Source organism: Carex rostrata, chromosome 17 (genome assembly GCF_964058835.1).
Source record: "Carex rostrata chromosome 17, lpCarRost1.2, whole genome shotgun sequence".
In the NCBI taxonomy this organism is placed as follows: Eukaryota; Viridiplantae; Streptophyta; class Magnoliopsida; order Poales; family Cyperaceae; genus Carex; species Carex rostrata.
In genome coordinates, this window is record NC_135934.1 from 3,199,842 (window position 1) to 3,213,272 (window position 13,431).

The 13,431-nt window shown below is 33.7% G+C and overlaps 2 protein-coding genes across 2 annotated transcripts in view; one reads left to right on the forward strand and one right to left on the reverse strand.

Annotated features, from left to right (window-relative positions):
- LOC144568508 (proline-rich receptor-like protein kinase PERK5) overlaps positions 1 to 13,431 on the forward strand; it is a 53,647-nt gene that overhangs the window by 6,577 nt on the left and 33,639 nt on the right. The gene's annotated exons all lie outside the window — the stretch shown is intronic.
- LOC144568545 (Per1-like family protein) lies at positions 1,915 to 5,608 on the reverse strand. Its single transcript, XM_078318908.1, has 5 exons — positions 5,438 to 5,608; positions 4,885 to 5,137; positions 4,021 to 4,220; positions 3,398 to 3,585; positions 1,915 to 2,393 (listed from the first exon to the last, which is right to left on the reverse strand). Exons 1-5 carry the CDS (start codon positions 5,530 to 5,532, stop codon positions 2,107 to 2,109), a joined length of 1,023 nt encoding a protein of 340 aa, XP_078175034.1. The 5' UTR covers positions 5,533 to 5,608; the 3' UTR covers positions 1,915 to 2,106.

Consider the following 13,431-nt stretch of genomic DNA (forward strand, 5'->3'; position numbering starts at 1 on the left):
TAATCTCGTTTTCTAAACTTTTTAGTCCTCTTGTCTCCAATTCCTTGAGATTAGGAGTGTCTATCAGGTCCGGTTTAAATCGAACAGAGAGAGAGTTCGGATTAAACGGTTCAGTTTTTTCAGTAAAATTTATTTTTTTTAGATCAGTTTAATTATTTGGTTTGGTTCGGTCTGAAAATTTTAAAACTGGTTTAGATCAAACCGACCAAAATTTTTAATACATATAGGTTCGAAACCTACAAAGTGGGGGAAATCCTCCATATTAAATGTGTTAGGTGGCTTGATCCCAACTCATATTTCAAAAAAAAAAAAACTGACCAAAATTTTTAAACTCATTGTCTGTCCGAACCAAATATTAAAAAAAATAAAAAAAATTACGACATAATATATAATGCTAGATTCAGTGTAAAACCGGTTAGACCGAACCAAACAATTTTTTTAATTTCATCTTAAAAAAGTTATGCCCCAAGCATCTCGTTAGGAAATAAATCTGCTGTTATTCCTTATTATTCCAAAGTAATAACTGGAACATGTTATTTCAATTTTAACCATTGATCTTCGTTGAGATTCGTGCATGAAAATATTTCTTCATTGAGATGCACACATTAAAAAATTTGAATGGTTGGATTGAAATAACAGCTGATTTATTTCTATTATTTTCAAGCGGGTCCCCAACTAGTTCAATTGCTAACTATTTTTTTTTCTCTCAATTTGCCTCCAAACCGAAAAAAAAATCCATTTTAGTAATTTTTATTTTCTCCGATCAATCTCGTCCATTTTTTCGACAGTCCACGAGAATTTTGCAAATCTAAAACTGCGAATGTCTTCTACTCAAATTTATCTTTCAAATGAGATTGATAATTAAGTGTTTTTGAGTTATATTCATATTGTTGATTTTTTTGTTCTTGATATGTTATGTATAAAAATTTAATATGCTAAGTTTAAAGACTTCATATGCTAGGTTTACTTGCACGTGTAAGTTTAAAGAGTTGTCCCGTCAACTAGCGTCACCAGTAAATGCACTAGCGACCTTCTAAAATGTGGTTCTGGTAAAAAAAAGTTAAAATTGGAGAAATGGTACAGAGTAATGAAACATAATTTCAAGAAAAGATCTCTGCGATTGATCTCATCGAAAACTACAATAGAAAACATAAATTTAGAGGTCAGAGCACTTGGGTTGATATCCAGTACAAAATGCCTAATCTATATTATTTCATTTTGAGATCATTGAGTAATGGTTGGAGATCATTCTTGAGATTATTATGTAATGGTTGGAGATTGTGCTGGAGCCTGGAGATCATTTATATTATTTTTAGTGTGTCTGTTTATATTTTTGTAATTAATTCGAACCATATTTATGATCCTAAAATTATTGAAACCGAAATACATCAAATATTACATAAAAATAAAATTATGCTCACATTGATAATAATAGAATCCATTTTATAGGCCTACATTCCTTTTGGTCTGCGTTTGAATTACAGTGTTCTAATACTTCTTTAAGATTTTTTTTGTTTGTTTGTTTGTTTGTTTGCTTGCTTCTCGGAGCTTGTAAATAAGTACATGGGGCCCAAATGCCCAATGCAATAAATTCAATAAAATTATGCCATCCAAACAATAGGAAATATTTCATTTTGAGATCTCCAAATATATTCCCGTTTATCTGAACTATCCTCCTTCTGTACCTCGAATTATTTTTTAATTCAACGAATTTTATGAATAAAATATATTTTTATTATTATTTATAAAATTTACGAAAATTTATTTTTTTTATTTTGTGCAAAGATCAATATTTTGATATATTGTAAATTATAAAGAATTACCTATTTTTAAATATTATATTCGAATAAAAAAAATTAGATGTTGTCAATTTTTTTTTTTAATTCCCAACTTGTCAGTGTAGCAGCAACTAAATGAAGAAATAGCTATGAAAATCTAAATTCCAGCGAGACTATTAAAAAAATTATACTACAACTTAGATGCTTAATATAAAATACTAAATAGGCTTAACAACACCTCCCCCCCCCCCAAGAAAATAAAGTACACAAATGGACTAAAAAAAAGGAACCAACAAGCACTAAAAATTAAAAAGCGTTGCCTACTACTTCACTTGGCCTTCTTGACGAGATTGGAGGTTCTAAACCTGGCATCATCCTTAATAAAACTCCACCACAAAAATGTGAGAGGGATTGTGGCAGCATGCCAGAGCGCGTGTGCATCAGCGTATCCTTCGTATGGAGGGAAGTCAAAAATCTCAAGCAGTGAAGCAAGAGCACCTCCAATTACCACAAACCAGAGCTTGAAGCGGGCTGGGTGCCGACTCAACCCGCCCCAAACCAACCATGCAGTGAGTTGTATTGCAACCATTAGTAAACAGACTTTCATGTTCCATCCTGCATCATAAAAGGAATAATGATATAGAAGAAAAATCACTCATTTTTTAGGTTTCCAGTATGATAAAAGCTTAGCTCAGTAGCGTGAGCTCCGTCTCACTACATAGATAGGCAGGTTTAATACTTGAGAATAGCATCTAAAAGATGCTGAGGTGTACCGGGGCCCTTTATAAAAATAAATAAAAAATAAAGGCTGACATTAAACTTTCGGTTTGTTTGACTTTGAAAGTGGGTTAAGATTGAATGATTGGAGAAAAGTTGATCGTAAAAGTCAAAATGAAGTCTGAAATGAGCACAATTGAACAGCTACAGTGTAGTGATGCAAATTTGGACTGCACTAAAACTTCATGTGAAGCATTATTATGAATAGCTTTGGGATATATACTGGTTAGTAATCATAGCTGTCCTCGCAAGCACAGTTTGCCAGTTCAGTATTATAGGCATAGCTTGCCAGAATCATAAATCATGTGTGCCCATAATATTTTTTAGTGAAGTATTGAGTTCATGCATGGTCACTGAAATGCAGCTAGTCCATACTCTCTAGTCTATACAATGGAAATGTGCAACAAAAGGCACTAAATTTTATGACTATTTGCAAACAAAACACCCATCCTCTTCAACAACTGTAAAAACCCTAATGGGAGAAATTAAAGTGCATGTCGTAATTCTTTTTTGTAATGAGAGGTCTGATCTTTAATCCAGCTCACATCCAAATTTTGACAGAGTTCATTAAGATAATAAATGAAAATGATCATTTGAAAAAATTTATTAACGAGGGATAATTTGGTCATTTTCATGGTTTTACACATTATTGATAATAAGATACAAATGCACTGGTGTTAGAGAATCACTAACAACAGAGTTCTGTTTTAAATTTCACAACAAAGGAACGAGTTGCAATTAACTGACACTGTATGCGCTCTTTTGCTATTTCTTAGTTCTTTTATTCAAAGGTTACTGCTTAAAAACTGTCATATTTGAAAGGATAAAGAGAAATGACTTACCATAATCAAAGTCGTAAAAGTTGAGAAACAAAATGTGAGTTGTGACAAATGCTAGTATCGGTGCAGATAGCATTACCCTAGAAGCCTCATCTTTGACATTGAAAGTTCGTAGTAAGGAAAGGATCAAGGCAAAACCAAGTAAGGCCACAGCAGATGAATAATCCAACTTCTCTGTCAAATCAATATCCCTACAAAAATGTGGAGCTTCTACTTACCAAAGTATCTAGATTGTTTCCTTAATGGTACTTGTGTAAAGAGTAAAACAAAAATGCATCTTTTAACTTGGATGCTTACTGTACCTTCAAAATCCTTGCCTGGACTATTTTAACTTCTATCATTTTATTTAATTATCCGGCTACCCCAAAGGACTTGAATGTTTCTAATCCTACAAATTGTACCAGTTCGTGCCAATTAAAAGATGGTAATGGCAATCCAACCTAGGGGCAATGGGCCTAAGGATTAAGTATCGTAACCACATAATACAATACCCAGGGGCAGAACTAGAAAATTTAGATGGGGGGCTGAAACATAAGCATAAATGTGAAAATAATGGTAGAAGAGGCAGACAAGTCAGTCCCGCGTGCATACAAAACTAATTTTGCATAATAGATAAAACAACAAACCTAGTATGGAAAATAGAGCTCCAGAACCAAGCATTGATAGATAAAAGTCCATAGATATGCCACAAGCCTGTGTATTCGTAATATGGCCTCTTAGATTGAGGCCGCAGAGGCAGGTTGTAATTTACTAGCCTGTAGTAGGATATCCAACCAGTTAAATGCACCAGCAGATTCAGTGCTGATAGAGCAGCCGAGAGAGGCTCCTAATTAGTTTAAAACAGGTATTAGAATATGTTTTGCACAGAGTTGCATGTAATAAAATTTGTGTTAATGTGACATGACATCTTCATCTTCTTTAGATTACATCAGAGACACCAACATTCGGCTAAAACTTCATGTTTAAGGTGACTAAGCACCAAGCATTAACTAAAGATCAAATAATTCAACAACGAGATAACCAAAGAGAAAAATGAAGAAGTAAATGAGATAAATGTCAGTGATACAAGCCTGAACAGTAACGTACAACACCGTCAGGTACATCCTGGTACTGGACTTAACAAGCACAATATCTGAATTCACTTGTGGTAAACCTTGATTAGAAGAACTTTACTAATTTACGTGCAAATGTAAAAAATTAATGTCACAGTTTTTAGTGTTAGTTAAATTCAAATCAAACTGGTACATGTTAGGGTATTCTTACTGGTGCTGTACAGGTTATCAAACTTGCATTTAGCAAAAGAGCAAAACAACAACATCAATTGAGCCCTAGGTTATCTATCCACCTCAAGTAAACACCAACAAAGAAATAAATAAAGATAATAAAATACCAGCAGGGTCTGATATGCCATTATGGACCATAACAATTCACTTTTGTGAGCTCAAGCATCAAAACAAATAAACAAACAAAAAAGGGAAAACAATTAGCACCTGAAAAACAAATATGCGTAAAAAGGGCCATTTTCCATGGTACTTGACAGGGTCGAGCCCTTGTAGCCGCCTCTCCTCCTCTCTTTGCATCATGCAGTGGTACCGGCAGTCGGCCTTACAGTTTAGCTGCCTCCATTGTGCGTAAAGCGGCTCTTTTGTGTACCATCCACCTTCCTCTACAGTTTCATTGGTGCAATGAGGGATTTCAGTGCCACCAGTTAAACCTTCCGTCTCACATTGCCACACGCAATTCCTGCCGTTCAAAAGAGAATGAATTCTTCATGATTTTGCTGGATTTTTTTTTCTACATGATGTGAGGTCTATTCTAATCTGTGATTTAAGTTCAAAATTATCTGTAGACCATGAATTTATCAATTGGAGCTTATTAGCTCTAACAGTGCTTTCGAACTCAACAATTAACAAAAATACACAACAGCAAGCTAGGAAAAGAATTATCTTTCAACAAATTTACTCAATTTCAACAAGTTTCATTCCATTACTAAATTATAAAAGCGCAAATCCTTACGGTCAAATTGAAACGAAGAGCAATTACCTATAGATCGAATCACGATCTCCAGGGCTGGCACTGAGACATGGCAATAGAAAAGCTAGCGCAAAAATAAGGCCGATCCAAGTACCACCCATCATCTCTATCGAGAAATAAACCTCAAAAAAAGGAAGTAATTCGAAAATCAGATCAGGAAATTAAGTCATGGAAACTGGAGAGCAGAGCTTGGCTCGATAGAAGAACAACACCGCTTAACGGGTTGGATTGAAGTAAATAACAAACCCGATCCAAAAAGAGCAAGCAGCCCAAATGTGCAACTGTGAATGACACATGCTTAGGCTTGTTCGGGTCGGGTTGAACGAGATGAGGGTGAAATGAGTGAAAGATCCGTCTTCTATTTCGCTAGTCTTGACTCTTGACTACGAGCCCGTTTCCGCCCAGGTACCTGAGGTACAATTAAAAAAATGTACGGCCCAGATTAATCTCAGCCAACTCAAACTCAATCTGGAGCCTACTGAGAGTCTGAGACTGTAAGAGATCTACTTTGAGATTCGTACCACATTAAATGAACAGTCAAGATTTATGATTTATCTTTTTTTTTTTTAGAGTGAGTCTATGGTACTATGCATATCACGGGTTGTTACCGTGCTACGGCTCTATTTTGAGTTTTCAAATCCTAACGGTCGATCCGAACCGTTTATCTTGTTCTCCATATTAATATATATTTGGAGACCAAATTTTACATTTATTGAAATTTTTTTACTATTTTTTTAGATATTTAGAAAATCACTTGATCTGAAAATTCTGGACCATCCAAAAACAGTGATTTTCAATAAATCTAAAAAAAATAGTAAAAAAATTTCAAAAAATGTAAAATTTGGTCTCCAAACACATATTAATATGGAGAACAAGATGAACGGTTCAGATCGACTGTTAGGATTTGAAAACTCGAATATAGAGCTGTAGCACGGTGCCAAATCGTAATATGCATAGTAGGGGTGATTAATGAGCGAGCATGAGCGAGTTAGGGTATGCTCATGCTCGCTCGTTAAGTAAATGAGCGAGTTGTTAATGAGCGAGTTTAAATGAGCGGATAAATGAGCGAGTTGTAAATGAGCGAGCTTTTAATGAGCGAGTTATGAGCGGCTCACGAGTTATGACTTATGACTCATAACAAAATTATATAGTGTGCCCACGCATAACAAAATTTGTTAAAAGTCATCATAACAAAATTCAACAAATTGTCATAATTCATTTAAATGAGCGAGTTGTTATGACTATTACTTGTTTTGGGCTTTAGGCGGAGGTTTTGGTTCTGCCGATTTACAAAAAAAAAATGAATATGAAACTATGAATATTAGTATATTATACAGGATTAAATGTTACATTGTGCTCACTATATTACACATGATTAAATATGAAACTATGCTCACTATCTATCAATCTTAATGAGGCAAGGTTGATGTTACACATAATTACATAGGATTAAATGTGGCATGGATTAGATGTGGCAAATTCTTAATGAGCGAGTTATGAGCGAGTTGGGTCATGCTCATGCTCGCTCATTAAGTAAATGAGCGAGTTGTTAATAAGCGAGTTTAAATGAGCGGATAAATGAGCGAGTTTAGACGAGCTGTTAATGAGCGAGTTACGAGCGGCTCACGAGTTATGAGCGATTTACTCACCCCTAATGCATAGTACCATAGACTCACTCTTTTTTTTATTATCATAATAGCTATATGGGTATGAAAATGTCTTCATTCGATCCGTATTTCTCACTAGACCTGAGACTTTTATGGAATTGAAATAATGATTTTATACTGATTTAGGCACATGCTGGGAACTAAAGACTTTTTCTGGGTAGACTTTTTTCTGAGGCTAAAATAATTATTTTATACTGATCAAGGAACGTGCTGGGAACTAGAGACTTTTTCTGGGTCTAGTAATCAAAAACGAAATCTGCTGACTGCTACTCTCCAAATCTGGTATGCACAGAGATATTGTTTTTATAAATGGTGGCCATGGAAGTCATCCCGTCTGTAGGTATGGAATGCGTATCCTCTTCATTAACTCAAAAGTGAATCTTTTGAGTTAATGAATCTCAACCGTTTGATTTTAAACGGAGTCAATTCGGATCCTGCCTATAACATAGGCGACTCTTTAATATCAGTGCATATTTAATTCACATGAATCTTAAATCAAATTGAACGGCTGAGATTCATTAACTCAATTGATTCCCTTTTGAGTTAATGCAGAGGATACGAATTCGTAGGTATGGGGGGATCTACTTCATCTTCTGATAAGAAATTATTTAATCGGTATGTTTTATTATCATTTATCAGTGAGGATTTATTGATAAGAAATTAGAAAAAAAAAAGAATTAAATGTTTAATCTGGTTTAGAAGCTTCGCAACAAAACCTAATATATAGGCCCAAAAATTCTTAATTCGAATGTCCGGAAAAAAAATAAAAGGAGAGATATTTGCTATGCATTTAATTAAATAATATGAGTCTACTAAAATTGTTTGGAAAATTTTCGTCCGTGTTAATTTACAAATGAAATTATGTTTACGTGCGTGAATCTGTATTAATATATTTATATAAATACGAATCATGTTAAAAAAAACTCAAACATGAACACATTTGACAAAGCCTTGTTAGTAGGAGATCCTTGAGAGAAAATGTCCTAGGTGAAAAAAAAATCATTGCCCTAAAAATTATGATAGAAAATTCTTAGATTGTGAAATTAAGTCATTTTTTAACGCAAGATAATATAAATTAAATCATAATGTATGTTTAAATAATTTCGATTGAACACCTTTCTGTTGCTTTCTGCTATACAATTAACTTATGTATTTTCATAAACAAATACTAATGAATTTTTTTTTATAGTATTATTGCATGATATAAATTTTAAGAAAAAAGTTATTTACAAGTGAGTATTTAATTATTTATCGGTCATATAACTTTGAAAATTTATGGACTTCACTACATGGAAAATTACTTTACATGTTATCGAATTCAAGTTTAATAAATGGATAACATATAACTAGAGTCATTAAAAATATATCCTAATATGTATCATAACCAAATTTACGTAGGGTAAGAGAAGGAGAAAACACAGTCCGCAAGAAAAAAATAATAATTGGAAAATTGTTTTTTTTTTTTTTTTTTTTTGCCACAGAATTGGAAGCTATATAATATTATTCCCTTCATTATGATGGAAGTGGGATTATGGGAGAGAGCTTAGGTCGATAGAACAAGGCCGAATGACGGGTTGGATCGAAGTAAATAACAAACCCGATCCAACAAAAAGCAACAGCGCGCCCAAATGAGCAATCGTGAATTCATTCCGCATGGCCGTATATTCAGACCGTATATGCGGCCGCATGCTCAAAACTGCATGGGAGGACCGCATGATCATTCTGAACACGGCTGCCGACTGTATAGACATATGCGGCCGCATTTTAAAATACTGATCTGGGATGACAAATGCATATGATTTGTAATACAGAAGATTATGAGTTTGAAATCTATAAAAAGAAAGATTTATTGTAATAACAAAAGTATTAAATAGTTAACTTTTGAGTAGCTTCTCTAACCTTACTAAAAAAATAGAAATGTGATGTTAATTATATTATAGACTAAAAAGTAATATAAATATGAGATTTTTTTAAAATAGAATTTATTTTAAATGTTTCAACAGAACAAGTACGGTTTGTTTAGATTTTAGAAAGATAGCCTCCACCGATCCTTAGGATCGGTGGAGCAAGAAAATCAAAAGCTACACCGATTCTAGAGATTGGTGGAGCCAATTTTGCACCCGGAACAAAATACTGCACAGAACGCCACAGAAGATCCCATATTTAGCTGCAGTGATCCTAAGAATCGGTAGAGCCTTGATTTAAAAATTTTCAAACGACGGTGGAGGGAAATTTTTGGGGCTACACTGATCCTTAGGAACGGTGGAGGAAATTTTTGGGGCTACACCGATTCACATAACCGGTGGAGACATTTTTTGAGGCTCCACCGATCTACAAAACCCGTGGAGCTATTTGGTGTAGCCATCTGTGCAGTGTGCTGTGGCCGGATGGAAAATTTGCTCCACCGATCCTAGGGATCGATGGAGGCTATTTTTCTAAAATCCAAGCAAACCGTGCCTGTTATGTTGAAACTTGTAAAAGGATTTCTATTTTAAAAAAAATCGGAAATATGATGTTGATTATATTATGATTACGCAGTAAAGAAAAATAACAGAGTAAAGAATATTTATTGCCGACATGTAATATCATGAGTGACATAGATTATTTTGATAAGAATAAATTAAAGGCTCCTCCTAATTAAAAATAATACGAGTAAGGGTTAGGTGCTATGATAGCATAATGCTTTTCGTGTTACGGTTTCAAAAATTAATTATATAAATTTTAAATTTTAATCTAAGTAACTTAGTAAATTTATTATATAATAAACTTGTAGACCAATTTTTACTATTTCGTATGATATATGAAATATGGCAAAAAAAAAATAGCATAAAACATTACAATTTTTTTTAAATTTTTTTTTTTTGCCGTCTTTCATAAATAAATAAATAGTAAAAAAGTTTCAAAAATAATAAAAATTAGTATTCTACGATTTTATTATATAACTAATTTACTGAACTGCTTAGATCGAAATTTGAAGTTTATACAATTGATTTTTGAGGTCGTAGTATGGAAAACCTTATGCTATCCATATCACCTAAGCCTTACTCCAATACTACACCCTTATTAGTATTTCAGATTCACAATATTGAAATTTCTTTTGTTTTTTTGCGGAATTATGCGAGATGAAATTTTATGAATATGAAAAATTCACAAATTAATTTAAATAAACTTGTACTAATTAATAAGTATGCACATATTATAAAAATGTATTCAAATGAATGCCCAATTGTATTGTAAAAATATGTGTGAGAAATACCGATTTGTTTTTGAAATATAAATATCTATTTAAATATTTATCTACAGAAAATAACAACTTGGGGATGGGCATGTGGCAATCTATTTATCTTTGTTTTTCCATTTGAGTTTTCCGCACAACCAATTCTTTTCACCGAAACCGATTGACAAAGGAGAAAATGACGCGCACTGCCGTGGAAATAAAAATAAAAATAAAAATCAGTCTGACTGCATTATTTTTCTCACATTGAGAATTTTTATTAATAGAAGTTATTATTAAATAATATAAAAAGATAGAAAAAAGTAGTTTGAATTTTTTGTGGTACAGATGTATTTGAAAAGTATATTCGACCCCTTAAGCCCCGAAGCATGAAGCTGAAACTATTTTTTTCGGATACATCTATATCATCTAAAAACACTCTTTCAATTGTCCTATATTATTTAATAATAATTTTTATATTCATAAAAAGTTCTTGCAAAAAAAAACGTTTAAGTAACATGGGAAGATAATTTTTTATTTTTAGAATTTTGTATTAAATAATAAATAATATAAAAAAATAGTTTGAGTAGTGTGATTTTTGATGATTAGAAGGCGCCGAGTTAGTAACTTGGATTCAAACTTTGGAGTCAAATTAATAGTCTCGTTCCAAATTTCTTTTTTCACAAACAATACAATTGTGCGCACGGTTATTCTCCACCTTGGATAAAAAAAAAAAAAAACAGTCACTGGATTAGGCATAGGGTTGGCAAAAAAATTTGTAGTTCGTGGATCGATTGTGACTCATATTTGACTCGTTCGCTAACTCGTTTGTAGTGGACTAAACTGTTAAACGAGCCAGTTCGCCACTAATTCGATCCAGAATTAACGAGCTTGAGCAGGGCTATTTCGCTCGTGAGCTGGCGAGCCAGCTTAGTCTAGGTATATATTTTATGCGAATTTGATATGCATTAATTTATTTGTGAACTATATTTGTATGAATTTGAGAATTTGAAATGTTGGTATGTATGAATTTAGTTGCAAACTTAATTATAATAGTTGACTTGCTTAGTTGTACTTGAATTAAGAGTACTGTTCAAGCTACAAAGATGAATATCTAATACAAACTATGTTTTGTTTGATAGACTGTTGTATAATAGTGGTTCAATAAAGTCTAACGAGCTAACGAGCCAGCTCGATCCAGCTCTGAGCTGACTCATGACGATCATATTTTTAACTCGGATCCTTAAAATCAACTCACTCGACTCGCCTAATAATTGTGGCAAGTCCATCACAAGCTGAGTTGTTCGTTACCACCCCTAATTAGACATAATAATAAAAGAAGAAGAGAGAGTAAGAAGTGGATAAGTGGGATTTGATGTGGCTAAAGTTATGATTTGAACTACTAACTTGGGTCCAAAATTTTGAACCAAACTGTTAATTCAGAGTCCGACTATTATAACATCGGTGTCATATAACACTAATTTCAAAATCAATTGAATAGATTTCAAACGACTAATTCAAACCATTCTAACCGATTTACTTTATAAGTGATGCGTATAGATACAAATTTTTTATATTATCAAGTTATTTTAGTATCGAATTAAGTAAAAATGTTGGAAAATAAATGTATTAAAATTAATTTAAAACTCATACATTTGACCGCTTGACTTGAAACTAAATAAATTCGAAAAATTATAAATTTCGATGTAAACACATAACTAATGAAGTAGATCGGTTTGAATGATTTGAATTTATTGTTTAAAATTGAGTTGATAGATTTTGAAGTTAATGTTATATAGACTGAAATAACACTGATATTATATTATAATATCAACCAAACTCGTTAATTCGACGTCGAAGTATAAATCTGAGATACTAACTCAGTGCCTTCTGGACAATCCAAAATCCCACGAACTTAATATATTTCTCTATTTTATTTAATAATAATTTTGAAAGTGGTACAGCCCTTCATTTAGAAGGGCATAGGATTCGCGTAGAATCCAGTAAAAGTAGTTGACATTAAGATTCGTGTAGAATTTTAGATCGGTTTTAAAAGATTAATTGCACGAATCGTAAAGTGTATCGAACAATTCATACCGTGCATAGGATCGAACCGAAGATAGAGGAATCGGTTTGATGTCCAATGGGCATCGGACCAAGTCCTATTTACTGCACGGTATGAATTGTTCGATACACTTTACGATTCGTGCAATTAATCTTTTAAACCCAATCTAAAATTCTACGCGAATCTTAATGTCAACCGGACAACTTTTACTGGGATTCGGTCCGATGCCCATTGAAGCACGACTCTTTGGAGGACTCCACAAACTTTGGAGGAATAGAGGGGTCGAAAAAAGTATGAATTCGCATCCTCTGAGATATCTCATATTTTGCACGACTTTTTGGTAAATCTCAACCGTTCAAAGACGTTATGCACGACTCTCAAAGCTCAAACAATACTGGCCCCTGCGCTATCCCCGAATAGGCACCGGACACGTAGGTCACGTAGGACAAGAAAAATGGACTCTAGGAAACGCGAGTCTGCATTACTCCAAAGAGCATCTTTTCAGTTAATGCATCTTAACCGTCTGATTGTAAATGGAGCCCATCCGGCCTCCCGTCTATAATGTAGAGTATCTTTAATATTAGTGCGGATCTAATGTGTACGAATCTTAATTCTCATCGGATGGTCCAGATGCATTAACTCAAAAGATACCTTTTTGAGTTAATGCAGATGATACCAACTCAGGAAACGCGGCAAGCCGCACTTGAGAGCGGGCCCACCCAAACAGTGATACAAAACTCTGGGAATGTAAAACCTTCAATCACTCCGACTCTCCACTTGACACATCTCTCAGCAAATAAACGCGGGAATCGGATGCTAAATTTAGAAACGGAGTTTACAGTGAACGATATGGGAAAAGAGGAAGCGAATTCAGTTTTAGATCTCCTTCTCTAAACAGAAGCTCTGTTAATGGCAATGGCGAGAGGAACTTTCCTCGAAGATAGGGTTTCGTCGTTAACCCCAAATCCGCCATGTTTATGGCCGGGGATCCATGAGATAAATCTTTATCCCACTCATCGAGCCTCGTTTTACGCAAATACGCTAATGATTGTAGAAT